This window comes from Spermophilus citellus (assembly GCF_964194105.1).
Source record: "Spermophilus citellus genome assembly, chromosome: 17".
NCBI classification, from domain to species: Eukaryota; Metazoa; Chordata; class Mammalia; order Rodentia; family Sciuridae; genus Spermophilus; species Spermophilus citellus.
The window spans coordinates 33489187-33508516 of NC_138199.1; the positions used below are offsets into that span (position 1 = coordinate 33489187).

The following is a 19330-nucleotide window of genomic DNA, read 5'->3' on the forward strand; positions in this document are numbered from 1 at the left end:
CACGATCTTTTTGATATGTTTTTGTATACGATTTGCCAGAATCTTATTGAGGATTTTTGCATCTAAATTCATTAGGGATATTGGTCTGTAGTTTTCTTTCTTTGAGGTGTCTTTATCTGGTTTGGGGATCAGGGTGATATTGGCCTCATAGAATGAATTTGGAAGTTCTCCCTCTTTTTCTATCTCCTGAAATAGATTGTGGAGTATTGGTATTAGTTCTTTAAAGTTCTTGTAAAACTCTGCTGTATATCCATCCCGTCCTGGGCTTTTCTTGGTTGGTAGTCTTTTGATGGCTTCTTCTATTTCCTCACTTGATATTGCTCTGTTTAGGTTGTTTATATCTTCCTGACTCAATCTGGGTAGTTCATATGTCTTAAGGAATTTATCGATGCCTTCACTATCTTCTATTTTATTAGAGTATAGGGTTTCAAAATAATTTCTAATTATCTTCTATATTTCTGGATTGTCTGTTGTGATGTTGCCTTTTTCATCCCTTAAGCTAGTAATTTGGGTTCTCTCTCTTCTTCTCTTTGTTAGCGTGGCTAGTGGTCTATCAATCTTATTTATTTTTTCAAAGAACCAACTTTTAGTTTTGTCAATTTTTTTGATTGTTTCTTTTGTTTCGATTTCATTGATTTCAGCTCTAATTTTAATTATTTCTTGCCTTCTACTGTATTTGCTGCTGATTTGTTCTTCTTTTTCTAAGGCTTCGAGGTGTAGTGTGAGGTTATTTATTTGTTGGCTTTTCCTTATTTTAAGGAATGAACTCCATGAAATGAATTTTCCTCTTAGTACTGCTCTCATAGTGTCCCAGAGATTTCAATATGTTGTGTCTGAGTTTTCGTTTACCTCTAAGAATTTTTTAATTTCCTCTTTGATGTCTTCTGTAACCCTTTGTTCATTCAGTAGCATATTGTTTAATCTCCATGTGATGTAGGATTTTTCCTTTCTCATTTTATTATTGATTTCCAATTTCATTCCATTATGATCAGATAAAATGCATGGTAGTATCTCTACTCCTTTGTAATTGCTAAGATTTGCCCTGTGACATAATATATGGTCTATTTTTGAGAAGGATCCATGTGCTGCTGAGAAGAAAGTGTATCCGCTTGATGCTGGGTGGTATACTCTGTATATATCAATTAAGTCTAAATTATTAATTGTATTATTGAGCTCTATGGTTTCTTTATTCAACTTTTGTTTGGAAGATCTGTCCAGTGGTGAGAGAGGTGTGTTAAAATCTCCCATGATTATTGTGTTGTGGTCTATTAGACTCTTGAACTTGAGAAGAGTTTGTTTGATGAACATAGCTGCACCATTGTTTGGGCATATATATTAATGATCGTCAAGTCTTGTTGGTGTATGGTTCCCTTGAGCAGTATGTAGTGTCCTTGTTTATCCCTTTTGATTAACTTTGGCTTGAAGTCTATTTTATTTTATACAAGTATGGACACCCCTGCTTGCTTCTGGGGTCCGTATGAGTGATATGATTTTTCCCAACCTTTCACCTTCAGTCAGTGTATGTCTTTTCCTATCAGATGAGTCTCCTGTAGGCAGCATATTGTTGGATCTTTTTTTTAATCCATTATACTAGCCTATGTCTTTTGATTGGTGCATTTAAGCCATTAACATTTAGGGTTACTATTGAGATATGGTTTATATTTCCAGCCATATTTGGTTATGTTTGTTACTTAACATGATTTGTTTTTCCTCTATGCTTAGTTTTTCCTGTACTGTACTACCTCCTACTGTTGGTTTTCATTGTTATTTTTCATTTCCTCTTCCTGTAATGTTTTGCCAAGGATGTTTTGAAGAGCTGGTTTTCTAGCTGCAAATTCTTCTAACTTTTGTTTGTCATGGAAGATTTTTATTTCATCTTCAATCCTGAAGCTTAATTTCGCTGGATACATGATTCTTGGTTGGAACCCTTTTTCTTTCAGTGTTTGAAATATGTTGTTCCAGGATCTTCTAGCTTTCAGAGTCTGTGTTGAAAGATCAGCAGTTATCCTGATTGGTTTACCCCTAAATGTAATCTGCTTCCTCTCTCTTGTGGCTTTTAAGATTCTCTCCTTATTCTGTATGTTGGGCATCTTCATTATTATGTGTCTTGGTGTGGATCTCTTATGATTTTGTACATTCGGTGTCCTGTAGGCTTCTAGTATTTGGATTTCTTTTTCATTCTTTAAGTCTGGGAAGTTTTCTAGTATTATTTCATTGAATAGATTGCTCATTCCCTTGGTTTGGACCTCTATACCCTCTTGTATCCCAATAACTCTTAGGTTTGGTTTCTTGATGTTATCCCATAATTCTTGGATGTTCTGCTCATGATTTCTTAACATTCTCGCTGAGCTGTCTATGTTCTTTTCAAGTTGAAAAACTTTGTCTTCGTTGTCTGAAGTTCTGTCTTCTAAGTGTTCTATTCTGCTGGTAATACTCTCATTTGAGTTTTTAATTTGGTTTATTGTTTCCTGCATTTCCAGGATTTCTGTTTGTTTGTTTTTTATATCCTCTATCTCCCTATAGAGTTGATTTTTTGCTTCTTGGATTTGTTTATGTAATTCATTATCAAAGTGATTTTTCATTATCTGAATTTGCTGTATTATATCTTCCTTGAGACTCCAGATCATCTGAAGCATGTATATCCTGAACTCTTTGTCTGACATTGCATCAGCTGCAGATATTACCTCATCTAATGTTGAATTGACCTGTATTGTTTGTGGTCCTTTCTTTCCTTGTCTTTTCATACTGCTCATGATTCTTTCTAGCTTTGTGAAACTGTTGTGCTAATGTTTTTCCCCTTATATATTTGTATTGTTCTTGTATAGCTCCAAAAATCCCTCTTTTTCAGAGAAAGACAATGTTAACAGTTCCCAATATCAACAGTACATTCATCTAAGAACAAGTTTTCATTATTAATACATTATAGTTTGATTCTAAGACTATAGATATTGGTTTTAATTATTACTTAAGAATATATTCATTAGTTTCATAAAAGGCGTACCATATCTGGTGGCATATAGAAAACTTAATTTCAGACGAAGGATCTTATACTTAGAGGGAAAGGCGTGAGGGTATGAGGTTAAACTAACTTAGCACCTTTGGAGAATTCTAACCAATAGACTGGTAATTTATGGAAGAATGTATAGACTCAACCTCCTATCTGAATTTAGATAGTTACCCTATGTATAGATAGCAAAGGTTAGGAGATTGAAAATGGGATAGAGAGAATACGAATGAAAAAAAAAAGAAAAAATAACAAGGAAGAAAAGAGAAATAAGAGAAGGAAAAGGAAAGTAAGATAGAAATAAAGAAAAAATGGGGGGAAGGTGGGGTATATGCAATTCCTCTATATTATATTACTTTGGTAATTCGGTTGTTCATGCACAGTTCTTGGTTTCACATATGCTGAAGTTGTGGAAGAGAGAGAAGAAAAGAGAAAGAGAAAAAAAAAGTCTCTCAGAACACTTTTCCTTGCTTCCAGTAGGTGGCATTGTCTATTCCTAGCTTGAGCCTCTGTATTCAGGGTGGTGGGTATAGCCAGTGTGAAAGGAAATGAGCTTCCACCTGTATCTTCTTGCTCTAGTCTCTGAGGTAGAAACCAGGTGCCTGTACAGTTGTTGTTTCGCGTTGATAGCTACAACCCCCAAAAGCTTGTGGGAAATATTTTTGAGTTATTGCAGCTAAGGGTGGGGGAGTTGGAAACGGGGTACCTGGATCAGCCGAGAATCGTGCTGGTAGCCACACCCCTTTTGATGGGTTTTAAGGGTTGATGGGCTTCCTCCAGGCTAGCACTCAGGGTGGGCCGGACTTCCTCCTTAGGTCTGGCTTGGCGTCTTCCTCCTCTGGTCTCCAAGGGCTTTCTCACTCATTTAAAATATCACCTGAACAAAAAATAGTGGTGCATACCTATAATCCCAGCTACTTGGGAGGCTGAGGCAGGTTTGTGGGTTCAAGCCTAACCTAGACAACATAGCAAGACCCCTTTCAAAAACCAAACAACAAAAAAAGTATATTGCAGCTTGATACCCTCAGGCAGTGAGGCTTCCCTTTTTTGGAGGGATTTCCATAATGGAAGGGGCTTCTAAAATACAGACTACCAGTGCAGAATGGGTTCTCTGTCTCCATATGGGGAGTCTGGCTGATAATCTGAGCATTTTTAAAGATAGATACATTGTTCAATAACATTTTTTGGCATCTCCTTTTAAATTTTTTAACTTTTTAATTTGAGCTTTGAAAAGTTATTTGCTTAATAAAAAAAGAATATTCTTTTTATTTTGAGCTCTCTTATTTTTTTTGCATTACAATTCTTAATATATCTTTATACCACAATTTATCATATCTCTGTTTGTATATAAGGTATGTTGACACCAAATTCCCATCTTCATACATGTATTTTGTATGATGATGACTGTCTCCTTCCACCATCCTTGCTATTCCCCTTCTCCCTCCCTTTTCTTCCCACCCCTATTCCCTATCTAGAGGTAATCTTCCTCCCCTGTTCTCCCTTCCTACCCCACTTTGAGTCACCCCCCCTTATATCAGAGAAAACATTCGGCATTTGTTTTTTGGGGATTGACTAACTTCCCTTAGCATCATCTTCTCTAATGCCGTCCATTTCCCTGCAAATGCCATGATCTTATTCTTTTTTTAGTGCTGAGTAATATCCCATTGTGTATAAACGCCACATTTTTTTATCCATTCATCCACTGAAGGACATCTAAGTTGGCTCCACAGTTTAGCTATTGTGAATTGTGCTGCTATAAACATTGATGTGGCTGTGTCCCTATAGTATGCTGTTTTTAGGTCCTTTGGGTTCAGTCTGAGAAGAGGAATAGCTGGGTCAAATGGTGGTTCCATTCCCAGCTTTCCAAGGAATCTCCATTCTGCTTTCCAAATTGGCTGCACTAATTTGCAGTCCCACCAGCAGTGTATATGAGTGCACCTTTTTCTCCTGCATCCTCACCAACACTTGTTGTTTGTCTTCATAATAGCTGCCATTCTTACTGAGGTAAGATGGTATTTTAGAGTAATTTTGATTTGCATTTCTCTGATTGCTAGAGATGATGAGCATTTTTTCATATATTTGTTGATTGATTGTATACCCTCTTCTGAGAAGTGTCTGTTCAGGTCCTTGGCCCATTTATTGATTGGATTATTTGGGGTTTTTGATGCTTGTTGAGCTCTTTATATATCCTAGAGATTAGAACTCTATCTGATGTGTGAGGGGTAAAAATTTTTTCCCAGGATGTAGGCTCCCTGTTCACCTCACAGATTATTTCTTTTTCTTTTTAGTTTGAATCCATCCCATTTGTTGATTCTTGGTTTTAATTCTTGTGCTATAGGAGTCTCATTAAGGAAGTTGGAGCCTAGCCCTATGTGATGAAGATTAGGGCCTACTTTTTTTTCTATTAGACGCAGAGTGTCTGATTTTAAAAAGTAGAATATTCTTAGCCCTTCTTTGAAAAAACCTTCACCCTAGTAACTTAATCTATATAACTACCATTGTATAATTTTAATTCTTAAGGATACCACTGAGGGGCTGGGGTTGTGGCTTAGTGGTAGAGCGCTCACCTAGCACTCGTGAGGCGCTGGGTTCAATCCTCAACACCACATAAAAATAAATAAAGTAAAAACTGCATTGAAAACTAAAAAATATTTTTTAAAAATTTAAAAATAAAAAAGAATACCAATGAGCAGGCCCTTGTCCCCAGACAGAAGCATTGCTGTCTTGCAGTTTAAGGATGTTTTCTTCTCAGAGTGACCCATAAGAGAGCAGAGACAAGGATGCACTGAAGGAACACACAGAAAGGAGCCCCAAGGTGGCAGATGCTGGCAGAGCACCACAGGACCTTCTCGGTGATTACCTACACTGCATATGCCAGCACCACATTACTTCAAACGCATGTTTTCTTAAGTTTTATCTTCCTATTTCCTGTAAGGAAATGAATTTCTATTTAGAAAATAATCCCAGATAAGAAAATATTTTACTTGAACTTGTAGACCAATATGCAAATTTAAAGAAATAAAAGGTCAAATACACTGGCAAGTTTTGTGATAATTTAAAATGAAGAAAGCCAAATTGGCGGGAGGTGTGGGGGGGTCTTTTCTATTAAAAATATACTACCCCCTGGGGATCAGGGATTTCATGCTTTTGGGTTCTGAACTACAGGGATCCAGCTATTACATTTTAAAATGGAAGCATTCAGTCCAAACAATCTTTTTTTTTAAATTTTATTATTTTTTTTATTGGTTGTTCACAACATTACAAAGCTCTTGACATATCATATTTCATACATTAGATTGAAGTGGGTTATGAAGTCCCAATTTTACCCCAAATGCAGATTGCAGAATCACGTCGGTTACACATCCACAATTTTACATAATGCCCTATTAGTAATTGTTGTATTCTGCTATCTTTCCTATCCCCTACTATCCCCCCCCTCCCCTCCCATCTTCTCTCTCTACCCCATCTACTGTAATTCATTTCTCTCCTTGTTTATTTTCCCATTCCCCTCACAACCTCTTATATGTAATTTTGTATAGCAATGAGGGTCTCCCTTCATTTCCATGCAATTTCCCTTTTCTCTCCCTTTCCCTCCCATCTCATGTCTCTGTTTAATGTCAATCTTTTCTTCCTGCTCTTCCTCCCTGCTCTGTTCATAGTTGCTCTCATTATGTCAAAGAAGACATTTGGTATTTGTTTTTAAGGGATTGGCTAGCTTCACTAAGCATAATCTGCTCTAGTGCCACCCATTTCCCTGCAAATTCTATGATTTTGTCATTTTTTATTGCTGCATAGTACTCCATTGTGTATAGATGCCACATTTTTTTTTATCCATTCATCTATTGAAGGGCATCTGGGTTGGTTCCACAGTCTAGCTATTGTGAATTGTGCTGCTATGAACATCGATGTGGCAGTATCCCTGTAGCATGCTCTTTTAAGGTCTTCGGGGAATAGTCCGAGAAGGGCAATAGCTAGGTCAAATGGTGGTTCCATTCCCAGCTTTCCCAGGAATCTCCATACTGCTTTCCAAATTGGCCGCACCAATTTGCAGTCCCACCAGCAATGTACAAGTGTACCCTTTTCCCCACGTCCTCGCCAGCACTTGTTGTTGTTTGACTTCAGAATGGCTGCCAATCTTACTGGAGTGAGATGGTATCTTAGGGTGGTTTTGATTTGCATTTCTCTGACTGCTAGAGATGGTGAGCATTTTTTCATGTACTTGTTGATTGGTTGTATATCCTCCTCTGAGAAGTGTCTGTTCAGGTCCTTGGCCCATTTGTTGATTGGGTTATTTGTTATCTTATTGTCTAATTTTTTGAGTTCTTTGTATACTCTGGATATTAGGGCTCTATCTGAAGTGTGAGGAGTAAAAATTTGTTCCCAGGATGTAGGCTCCCTATTTACCTCTCTTATTGTTTCTCTTGCTGAGAAAAAACTTTTTAGTTTAAGTAAGTCCCATTTGTTGATTCTTGTTATTAACTCTTGTGCTATGGGTGTCCTATTAAGGAATTTGGAGCCCGACCCCACAATATGTAGATCGGAGCCAACTTTTTCTTCTATCAGACGCAGAGTCTTTGATTTGATATCAAGCTCCTTGATCCATTTTGAGTTAACTTTTGTGCATGGCGAGAGAAAGGGATTCAATTTCATTTTGTTGCATATGGATTTCCAGTTTTCCCAACACCATTTGTTGAAGATGCTATCCTTCCTCCATTGCATGCTTTTAGCCCCTTTATCAAATATAAGATAGTTGTAACTTTGTGGATCAGTCTCTGTGTCCTCTATTCTATATCATTGGTCCACCCGCCTGTTTTGGTACCAGTACCATGCTGTTTTTGTCACTATTGCTCTGTAATATATCTTTATTGAAAATAATCAACTGCATTATGTAAGAAAACAAAAAATGAATAATAAATGATTCCCTTCCATGTGTTTTTTTCCTTTTGGGGGAAGAAATAAGATGTATATACAAGTTGTGATCATATAAGTTAAACTATAAAATTAAGGGGGTAGAAAGTAGTTCTTTGCAGGAGACAGAAGAATGTACCTCAAAAGAAGTCGAGATGAGAAAAAAAAAATAGAGATTGAATTGTATCTTGTAGAGATAGGCAAGGCAATTAAAAGAGCCTGCATAAACATACGTCACAAGGACATTCAAGGCACTTAAGAAATTATGAGCATCCTCTTCAGTTTTGTTACAGCCTTTTAAAGCTCTGGAGAAGATGCAAATCACTATAAAGAAGAGAATAAAAATTACCCAAAATTCTGTAGTTCAAAGACAGATTTTATGATTACAATGTTTCTTCTACTCATCTTTGTTTGAATTTGATTGAAGTACACATTCTCAATACTGGTTTAACTGTGCTTGGCTTCTGGAGAGATGTAACTGACATTTTAAAATATGTTCAGTTCACATTATCATCAATTGATGAATGTCCATGTTCTTTTGATAATTCACTGCAGAAAACCTCTGTTGAGCCTGTGTAAATCAGGCCATGTACTTCTGGATGCCTGACACTGACTTGAATTCAGAACTGAATCCAATGAAGGATGTGTGGCTCCTAGAGGAAGATCACCCCAGATTCATTCCTGTTCATAAGCCAACAAGTAGCTGCATAGAACTGTACATTTTCTGCAGCATAGTAAATAATTCTTGACTTGAAATACCTTTTGCCCAAAAATGGAAATTTTTTCATTCCCAAATTTAATGATTATTTTAAAATTCAAATGATACAGATAAGAATAAAGTAAAAATTACCTGGGAAAAAGTACTGTCCAAATATATCATTTTAGCAAATATATTCTTAGCCTTTTTTTTTTTTGAATAGTAATGGTTTATTTTTTTTTCTTACTCAAAAAGTTATGAGCATCTTTCTATATCTATAAATTTTATAACAATCAGTACTTTACGTTTTGATACAAATTACTAAAATGCTCTGCTCCTGCAATTAGGCCATTGATGGGTATCAAGTTACGTGGGAGCAAATTTCATTGAAGTGAAATAGGTGGAAGACCTAAATCATGAACTTTTAAGAAGCAAACACACTTGAAATGCAACATCCAGATCAAGAAACAGAACATTCCCAGCACCTGAGAAGCCGCCCTCATGCCTCCTTCAGTCACTGCTTTCCTAAAGATAGCCACTATTTCATTACCTAATTTGTAATCTTCACTCATCTGATTTTTAATATATATATACATACACATACACACACACACACACACACACTTTGTGTTTCTGATTACTTTTCTAAGGTTACTACTTAATTTATAAAATTCACTGTAGGGCCCTGCCTTTGGAAGTTTGATCTCCATAAGAGAAATAAGTGACAACTGTTTATGTTTGAGAAATGCACAATGACTTGCCACGGTTGGAAAAAAGGCAAAGATTCTAAAGTATAACCTTTGTGATACATTATTTTCTCAGTAAATACTTAGGTTCCTTTGGAACTGGCACTGAGATGCAAAAAAATAAATAGCACGTGTTTTTCTTTGAAATGACAAATTTGCGAAAAGACTACAGTACGCTTTGGGACCCGAAAGGATGTTCTCTTTTATAAACAGGAGTAAAGATGTGTGGCTAGAAGCTGCCCTCTACTGGATGCTGCTGGTATGATTTGGGGAAAAGAACTCTCCAGTTTGCCTTGGAGGCTGCCAGCTTTTAAGTCTCTTAAAGCCTACCTGCCTCTAGCTTTTCCTTGCAACTTTTCTTTTTCCTTATGCTGTCTCTCTGCAGTGATAGCAAATTTGGCTTAGCAAGATGTGAGGTTTTCTGTATGACAGGACCTTAATACACATTCTAGTAAATGACTGGTAAAATGAAATACACAAAAACAATTCACCAGGTTGAATTTCACACATAAACAATGAGACCCAGACCTAGAGCTTAATACCAGAAGAGAGGAAATAACTGGCTTCTGTATTTCTCCCCAGGAATCGACAAAGAGAACGTTGAACTCTCCCCCACCACTGGCCACTGTAACAGTGGACGAACTCGCCACGGATCCGCAAGCCAAGTGCAGAAGCAAAGAAGCGCTGGCAGTTTCAAACGTAATAGCATTAAGAAGATCGTGTGAAGCTTTCTTTCTTTCTTTTTTCAAACCAACTTAACATGGGCTCTTCACTAGTGAACCCTTCCCTAAGTGGCCCTGTCCCCACATGTTGCGATGCTGCATTTCATATTTTATAACAAACCCATCCAGTCTGCCACATTGCCAGATGATCAACTCTTGAAAGCATTGCCTAAATTTAATGCTGCTTTTTCTTTGACTTTTTTTCTTCTTCTACTTTTGGAGTGTGTCTGGTGTTAGCAAGTGTTCAGAACAACTATAAGAAAGTGGGAAGTCAGGTAACTTGAACTGAGCACATCCCAATTGTGAGAGAGGACAAATTCTTGAATACTGCTACTACTGGCCAGCTATGAAAGCCATTTGCACAGTGCTCTGCCTTCTTTGTTTTCCCGTTCAAAATGAAGTGTTAGTCTTATTTACACACTTTCCAAGAGAGAAGTGTGTGGGAGAAATAATATTATAACCCATGTATGTTTAATCTGACTTTTAGCTGTGGACTTTTTTTTACTTTATGAAACTGAAGGAACCATAGAGGTCAAGCCTCAATGGCTTCATACCATTAAAGCCACAGGCAAGGTACTTTGGGGGTGGGGTGGGAGAACTTAGTATTTTGTAGTGAATTCTTAAGAATTACTAACACTGAGTATTAGCAATAATTACAGGAAAGTAAGTGTGACCATATACATCTTAATATTACTGAATTAAAGCTATGGATTCTGAGGCCTTATCCAAATTCAGTCATCAAAATGATCTTTTTTTTTTTATCCAATTGATTATCCAATTGATCTTTAAATATGCTAAAGCTATTATTGTTTTGTTTATTTTTAATTTTTGTAAGCCGACACTATACTAAGTATAGTAATTATACATTTTTTGTCTCCTCCTCTTCTTTCCTAAATAATTCTGAGCAGGGTAATCACCAAACAAAGTGTTGAAAATTGTTCCCAGAAGGTAATTTTTTTAGACGTTTGCATTAGCTCCATAGCAAAACAGAATGGTACGTGACTTTTAGAGTAGCTGATACTTTTATTTTGTTAAATAATTTTCCAAGAACCAGAATATGCTGTATAGTACATTAATTTCTTTGATAAGACATATTTTAAAAGTCTTTAAATCTTCCCCCTCTCCTCCAAAATATCAGGAATCTTTTTGGGTTCTATATGATAGACTTGCATCTAATCACTGTGAAAAGTCTGGTCAGCCTGCATTTGTGTGAAAATAGGGGACCGTTAGAGTTGCTGCTGTACTGAATGGTATGGATTGTTGTGGCATAGGAATTTCCATAGTAATGCAGATCCAGTTTTTTTGTGGTACCTGCAGTGTGAAAAGTAATTTGACTTCAGTGATCATATTGGTATCTGGATATTCTAATTTAGGATTAAACTATATTTATTACAAAAAATATTATCCCCCCTACTCTTAGGTTCACTTCATATGTTCAGATATAATGGCTTGGGGATGGGGGGGCAAAGAAACCTAGGGAAGAGGGTGGTTTCCTATAGTGCTAGTTCATTAGTGGATTTCGTAAATTAAATTCCACAGCTACTTCAATAAATAATGGTACATTTAAGTATTCTGATTTTAATAATATAATACATTTCACACTATTTACACAGTAACAATGTAATATGTTAATGTAAATAAAATTGCTTTTGATATTCAGAAATAACAAGAATTTAATTTTTTTATTTTGTTTACAGTCCTGGGAAAAATAAGAACCATTTGCCAAAATAAAAGGAAAAAACTTTAGTATTAATAGTAATTTTAACAGAATTGTTGGAAAATATTGAAGACAGGTGTAATTAACTAAGCTTTTGTTTTTAACTATTATAGAGGCTGCATTAGAATAAAATGTTTATTATAATAGACCATCTTAAGACTGTAAAGAAGCTGAGATTAAACTGAGTTTAGGATTAGACCAGTGACCCAGTGCCAAGGAGGCCAAGCTGCCATGATGGTCTTGGTTCTCCCACCACCCAGCGCTTCTGGGATATGGTATCACAGATTCTTGGCTTTTAGAACAGCAGGCAATGTAAGCCTTGGATAATTCTAGTTTAGTATTTTTCCCCTCTTTCTTGATCTGGTGCATATTACAGTGTGTATTACTTTATTTTGCTTCTCCCATCAAGTTAGAGAAACTTTCAAAGGATTACTTTCCATAAACAAATTTATGAAAGTATGGTATTCCTTAAATTTATTATTTCCCTGTAATGTAGTGAATGCAATGAATCCATTTGAAGAATCTCATGAAATGATCAGCTTTGCACAAATCAAAATTGAGCCTTCTTTGAACTACAAAAATATACTTTTGACCAGTACATCCTAGGAATTTGAAAACTTCCTAAGGTTTAAAACTTAACTTATTTAAAAAAAGGGGGGGGGGCTGGGGATGTGGCTCAAGCGGTAGCGCGCTCGCCTGGCATGCGTGCGGCCTGGGTTCGATCCTGAGCACCACATACAAACAAAGATGTTGTGTCTGCCAAGAACTGAAAAATAAATATAAAAAAATTCTCTCTCTCTCTCTCTCTCTCTCTCTCTCTCTCTCTCTCTCTCTCAAAAAAAAAAAATAGCAGGCCACCCATTTATTTAAAAAAATAAATAAATAAAACTTAACTTATTTAAAGAACTTGTGACATTTGTGGAAAATCTAGTTTTCCAGGTAAAATGAACATGAGATAAATCTCACCAATATGCTTCCCCTGAGAAATGAAACACTTTTTAGTTTTCATACCTATAATCTGCAAAAGAAATTCTGACATTCAGAGCAAGTAGCCCATTTTGCATAATTTATAAATTCTGGAATTTGTTTGAGTTTGTGGATGTTTCCCTGACTTTTTAAAAACAAAAGCATTAACTCAGCCATGTTTTATTGCATATAACCTACTATTATGCCAGTGCTCCTGTCCCAGGAGCTGCCCTCATATGCTAACATGGAGGTACAATACTCTATGCGTCAGTTACTCACACCTGTTCGTTACTGAGCTGGGCACCAGGACACCACATTAGGCGGACGAATGTCCCAGTGGTGAGGACAGAGTGTGAGCCAGCAATCCTTCTGGGTTTGTAGATTTTAGGGGTTTTCAATTTCCATTTGGGGTTTTGGGGATTTTTTTGTTTTGTTTTCTGTTTTTTGTTTCTACATTTACCCCCCCCCCCCCAGGCATAATAATGCATGTCTTATTCAATGTTATGCAACAAACTTATACAAAAACTCACTTAGTGTCAGCCACAGTTTTTTTTAATGCAGTATATTCACCTGTAAATAGTTTGTGTAAAATTTGACAGAAAAGTATATTTACTACCCTGTAAATACATGTGATGATATATTGTATTATTTTGCTTTTTTGTAAAGCAGTTAGTTGCTGTATATGGATAACAAACAAAAATTTGATTATTCTTGTGTTAGTATTGTTAACTTCTTCCTGCGACTGCGTTACATCATTTAAAGAAAATGCTGTGTATTGTAAACTTACATTGTATATGATAACTTAGTCTCCTTTCTATCAGGCCTAAACTTTGGCAGTTCCCTAGTCTACACCCTTGTTAATATTGTAAGCAGTTGTATGCCAGCAGGAGAAATACTGCCCAACAGACAAAATCAATCACTGTAGGGGAAACTTGTAGAAATCAGATTCAGAGTATTATTGTTCCCCATCCCATTTCTTCCTTGTGTATGTACTCCCCCTTCCTTTTTTTAAGTAAAATGTAAATTCAATCTGCTCTGAGATGTGAGGAGTTATTTAATTTCTTCACATGCATCAAGCTCTGTTTTATTTGGTGTAAATTCTGTTTTATCACTTCCTCCCATTTCTCCCTGATCTTTTGAAACATTAAACCTCGTCCTTTCTTTTAAGGGTGTTTTTTTGGGTCTTCTCCTCACCCCCATGGGAAAGATGTTTGTATTTCCAGAACCTCTCAAAAGTAAAATAACTTTGGTGAAATGCTTTTTTAGGGCCTGCCAAACTCAAAGATGACTCTGGAATAGGCTGATTTATCTTTAAATGAAATGCCAGGACCCTCTGACCAATCAGAGGTCATATATTGGGTCCCCACAATTCTCTCGGACATCTCAACTTTCCCCCACAGACACTACCTGTGTAAACAGTATAAGCCACCGATCCTGAGTTTTACCTATTTCATTTACCCACTCCTAGGGGAGAAAAAAATCCACCCTGAACCCTATGGGCAGGTCAGAGCTGTCCTCAGAAGGGTAGCAGTATGTCATCAATCAAAGGATTGAAAAAGATCAGAGGCCAGTGCTGGTCTTCTATGGGAAGGCTGGGATAGCCTGAAAGTGTTCTGGTCCATCCCACACTCCCCTTCCCCCTGCCACCGCTGGTCCTGAGAGAATGTGAAAAGTATGTGCACGAATGTGTCTGAAGCTTCTCAAGCAAGGTTGCACCCAGGCTTAAGGATCACTGGAATGAGAACTGGAAACTCAGATACTGCGAATAGCTATCTTTTCCCCCTATGTCCTACTAAAGCATCTTAGTTAACACTAGGGTTGTTTTGGTTTTTGATGACCCTCTAGATCACACCTCTTCATTCCTGGACAAGCTGCTCCTTAAAGATGTGGGCCAGGCCCATTTGGCAATTCTGAAATGCCCGAGGCCTGAACAGTTGGGGAGTTGGGGAGGGGCAGAAGGTGCTGAAAGCAAGAATTTTGACACATCACCAAGTGATAGCATCCCTGTGTTCCTCCTCCTACCCCTCCCTACCATCACCAAGGAAAGCCCCTAGTGGTGACCAACATCTTGTAGCAATTACCCTCATCCCTAGGTCTTCCTCAGTTTCTTTCAGTGAAATGGCTTGGCCTGCTCACTATATATGTCAGAATAGCCTCCAACACAATCTCATCCAGATTCTCTTCGCAAGCAAGGAGTGTCTCACTGAAGTGAGTTACACTGAAGACCCATTTAGCTGTGTGTGGTGGCACACGCCTATAATCCCAGCAGCTTAAGAAGCTGAGGTAAGAGTACCAAAAATTGAAGGCCAGTCTGGACAACTTAACAAGTCCCTGTCTCAAAACATAAAAAAGGGGCTGGCCCAGTAGCTTGGGAGGCTGAGGCAGGAAGATAGTGAGTTTGAAGCCAGCCCTAATAACTTAGTGAGAACTTGTTTCAAAATAAAATATGTAAAAAAGCGCTGGGGATGTGGTTTAGTGGTTAAGCACACCAGGGTTCAGTGCCCAGTACCAAAAAAAAAAAAAAAAAAAAAACTTGCAATGTCGATTATATTTCTTTATTAGGACCACGCTCTAGCAATGTAGTCATTGTTGGTTTGAATCTCTCAGATTTTGTTCTTTTAGAAGTGCTCACTAATCCATAAGTGAAAACTTAATGTCACATGAAACTATAAAGTCCCTTTATACTGTATATATATATGTATACATATTAAATATGAATATGCATATTTAAAGTTCCCAAAGCAGCTTCATACATTTTTCCTAAATAGGGCCAAATTTTTATTTTCTTACCATTCTGTATATATCCAAAAAAATTTAAAAAGATACTGTAAAATTTCTGTAGGTTTTCTACCACATATTTATGCTAGGAACCAAGCAGATCAGGATAAAGAGGATCAAGCCTCTGGGTTATAGGGTTCAGAACACCCCCAGCAAAGTGGCCGCTGATAACTGAACAGGGCCCCCCTCCCCCAGAAAGCATTGTCAACGCAGATGCAGTGGCACCTGCTTGTTATTTCAGTGATTTGGGAGGCTGAGGGAGGAGGACTGTAAATTTGAGACCAGCCTGGGCAACTTAATGAGATCCATAGATTTAAAAAAAAAAAAAAAAAAAAAAAAGTCAGCTTCAGCGCCACACACCTATAATTCCAGAGACTCAGGAGCTTGAAGCAGGAGGATCATAAGGGCCAACCTTAGCAATTCAGTGAGACCCTGTCTCAAAAAATAAAAAGAACTGGGAGTGTAGCTCAGTAACAGAGCACCCCTGGGTCCAGTCCCTAGTACTTAAAAAACAAAATTGCCAAATTACGTCTTCTTACAGGAAGAAAATGTCAACTGATGTAACCTCGTATTCTTTTGTTCAAAGAAACTTTTGATTGGCTATAATTGGGCCCAGCCCTGTAGTGAGAATTGCAAATACAATAGAACAAGAAATCTTGGCCTCTTCCTTATAAGATCTTAAGATTCAATTGTGAAAACAGCCACATAAATGACAATCGCGGTGCCCCAAAGTATGGACAGTGTTCCTGAAGGGAATCCAGCAGAATTAGCAACTGAGGAGTTGGATCTTGAAAGTGTCCAGGAGGAGATAAATCCAATGAGCGGTTGCAGGTAGTTTGGGAGTCTATAACATGCAGGAGGTAATCTGAGACTATGCAGAAACTCTCCCCAAAAGGCCGAGTAGAGAAGCGCGCAGGCAGAAAGCAGTATACTACAAAGAAATTGGCTTACTAAATTCTTCCTGTCCTCCATTCTTTTGTCTCACATGTAGATGCAGCCTAATCTCCTACATCTAAAACATATGAAAGCATACCTTAGCCCCAGACCACAAAAATAGGGAACAGCTTTCTTTCAAAACAATTCTAGATGTTATGAATCTGGGTCAAAGTAAAATGAAAAATTGATGGGACGGGATGCTCACTTCCCTACTCGGTCATTTGTGGATGAAAGCAGAATGGAATTAGGCAATCTATCAGAAACTGCACCAGTACTGCCCATAGAGTTCTACAAGGAGATGAAAAAAAAAAAAAAAAAAACATTACTAAAGTCCCAAGTCTTTTGGTGTTTGCAGCAGTCATTCAGCAAACTGCCTTATTTTCCTAAATTAACTCTAGCTGTGTTGAGAGCACTTCTCTTGCTCCCTTGACAGTTCCTCCTTACAGTGCTATGATCAGCAACTGTCTTCCTAACTCCCTGGTTAGACTGTGGGCTTCCAGTAGAGGATAAGGCTTTGTTCAAAGGTATTCAGTAGATGGTTGCTACGTGACACTTAAGGCTTTATGTTAACAGAGAACTCTATAAACAGAAAAACAAGAACAAAGACCCATTCGTTCTAGCACCCCCAATGCAAAATCCCAAACAAGACAGAGATAGTCTGTATAATAAAAGTCAAACCTATTGAAAACTCTAATCCTGGGGCTGGAGAGCAGCTCAGTGGTAGAGCCCCTGCCTAGCATGTGTGTGGTCCTGGGTTCAACCCCCTGCACTGTGAAAGGAAAAAAATAATCCAGATTTTGAGATTTCACAGATCAGTAAGTTTTTCAAAACAGTCAATTTATATATTTAGAAATAAACAATCACTATACCACACATACACACAAATCAGTGATTTTGGGTTTTGGGGCAATAGGGAATTTAGTACTAAAAAAAAAAGAGGCCATTCCAAGGGATAGAAAGATAGAGAATGGCTCTTTTTTAAGTCACAATGTTGTCCTTATTTTTCTCCTATCACTTCTGACTCAGCACCATGCATCTCAGCAGACAGACACGTGATAGGCTCAGCTGGACAGGCACCCAGTAAATGGAGAGGTCCACCATGGTTCTGGATGGGGAAAGTGACTCTCACGGAATACCAGTTTTTCCCACATGAATGTCCTGGTCAAACACAATTCCAGTCACGATCCCAGCAAGAAGAGTGTATCCAGACAGAATGATCCCAGTTCACCTTGGAGAATAAACAAGAAAGCGTGGCTAAGAAACAAAAATTAAGAGCGTAATTGGAAACTTTCCCTACTAGTTAAAAAAATAGTTTTTTTTTTTAATATTTAAAACTGTGGTAGGGTTTAGGTCTAACTGGTAGAGCATTCGCCTCACATGTACAAAGTCCTGGATTCCATCCCCAGCACTGCCAAAAACCTGTGATATAATGGTGATTTGACTTGATAAATAGAATGGAACAGGCTAGCAGGTCCACTTTATGCTATAGTTAAAAAAAGAAAGCACAAGTAACCCCCAAATTCCTCTTGCTTCAAAGCCACAAAAGTGTTTTCTCCGTTCTGCTACACATCCATCACTGGTCAGCAGAACTGCTCAACCCAGTTTCCTAAGCCCCCAGAGTGACTGATCAGCTACCATGTGGTGCCAGAAAGAGAATCCAGGCTGCCCTGTCTGCTGCAGTGGTCACTAGCCACATGTGGCTGTTGAACACTAGAGATGTGGCTAGTGAGAATGAAAGCTGATAGTTCTCATTTTAATTTTTAATTAAGTGTGAATAATTACATGTGGCTAGTAGCTACCAGATTGGACAGAGCATTATCAGTAAGCAAAGACTCAGGCCAGATGTGCAGTCACTTCTGCTCACAGTCATTGCTGAATTTGTCCCACAGCTTCACCAAGTCATAGGGTCCAAAAAAAAAAAAAAACTGTCAAAAGGAAGCAGGCTGGCTGGAAATGTTGGCAAAAACATTAGGGGCTGTCACCATAAAGAAGGACTCATAGAAGCAATGGAAGAAATCCTAAAGATCAGGCTTTGACTGCCTTACTAGGTTTTAAAATGTCCCATGTCCAAAAGAAAAATCACAAGATTAAAAGTCTAACCAATGGCCTTTGATTGGTCTTATTTTAAACAGTTCATAGAAATTCATTGTAAGAAAAGGCACAGTAGAAAACACAAAAAGGGCAAATCTGAATGGCTAATCCATACAAAGGACATACTGTACCAACTGTAATTACTATATGGTGACAAGTGTTAATGCACTCATTAGTTTAAAAAAAAAAAAGCAACTGAAAGAGTGGGATCCTTTTTTTTTTCTTTTCTTTTTTTAAAGATGGGTTTTCATTATTACCCACACTGGCCTTGAACGCCTGGGCTCAAGTGATCTTCCTGCCTCATCCTCCCCAGTAGCTGGGACTATGGGCATGTCTGCACTAGGCTTGGACACCATTTTCATTTGTCAAATTAGTAAAGATGGATTTATTACCTAGTGACAGTCAAGACTGGTCTGGTGAACTTGCACATGCACTATGCCTCATTTTCTGTGTCACCATACTTAAAAATGCCCACACTGGGGCTGGGATTGCAGCTCAGAGGTAGAGCGCTGGCCTAGCACATGTGAAGCCCTGGGTTCAATCCTCAGCACCACATATGAATAAATAAATAAATAAACAAATAGAATAAAGACACCGTGTCCAACTACAACTAAAAAATAAAAGTCCACGCTGTTTGCCCCAGAAATGCTGTGTCTAGGAATCAAGCCTTATTAGACAAATATGAACTAAGACTTTTGTCAAAAGTATTATTTATAATATCAGAACTTCTGAAGACAACCAGAATGTTGGCTAAATCACCTATAT

At 37.7% G+C, this 19330-nt stretch overlaps 1 protein-coding gene across 5 annotated transcripts in view; it reads left to right on the top strand.

The window, feature by feature from the left end:
* NF1 (neurofibromin 1) overlaps positions 1-12616 on the top strand; it is a 249204-nt gene extending 236588 nt beyond the window's left edge. For all 5 annotated transcript variants that reach the window (XM_081269998.1, XM_081269996.1, XM_081269999.1 and 2 more), the window contains one exon: positions 9938-12616. In XM_081269998.1, the coding sequence (XP_081126124.1) occupies positions 9938-10080 (143 nt within the window). In that variant the 3' untranslated portion in view covers positions 10081-12616. The remainder of the gene's footprint in view (positions 1-9937) is intronic.
* The last annotated feature ends 6714 nt before the right edge of the window (positions 12617-19330 follow it).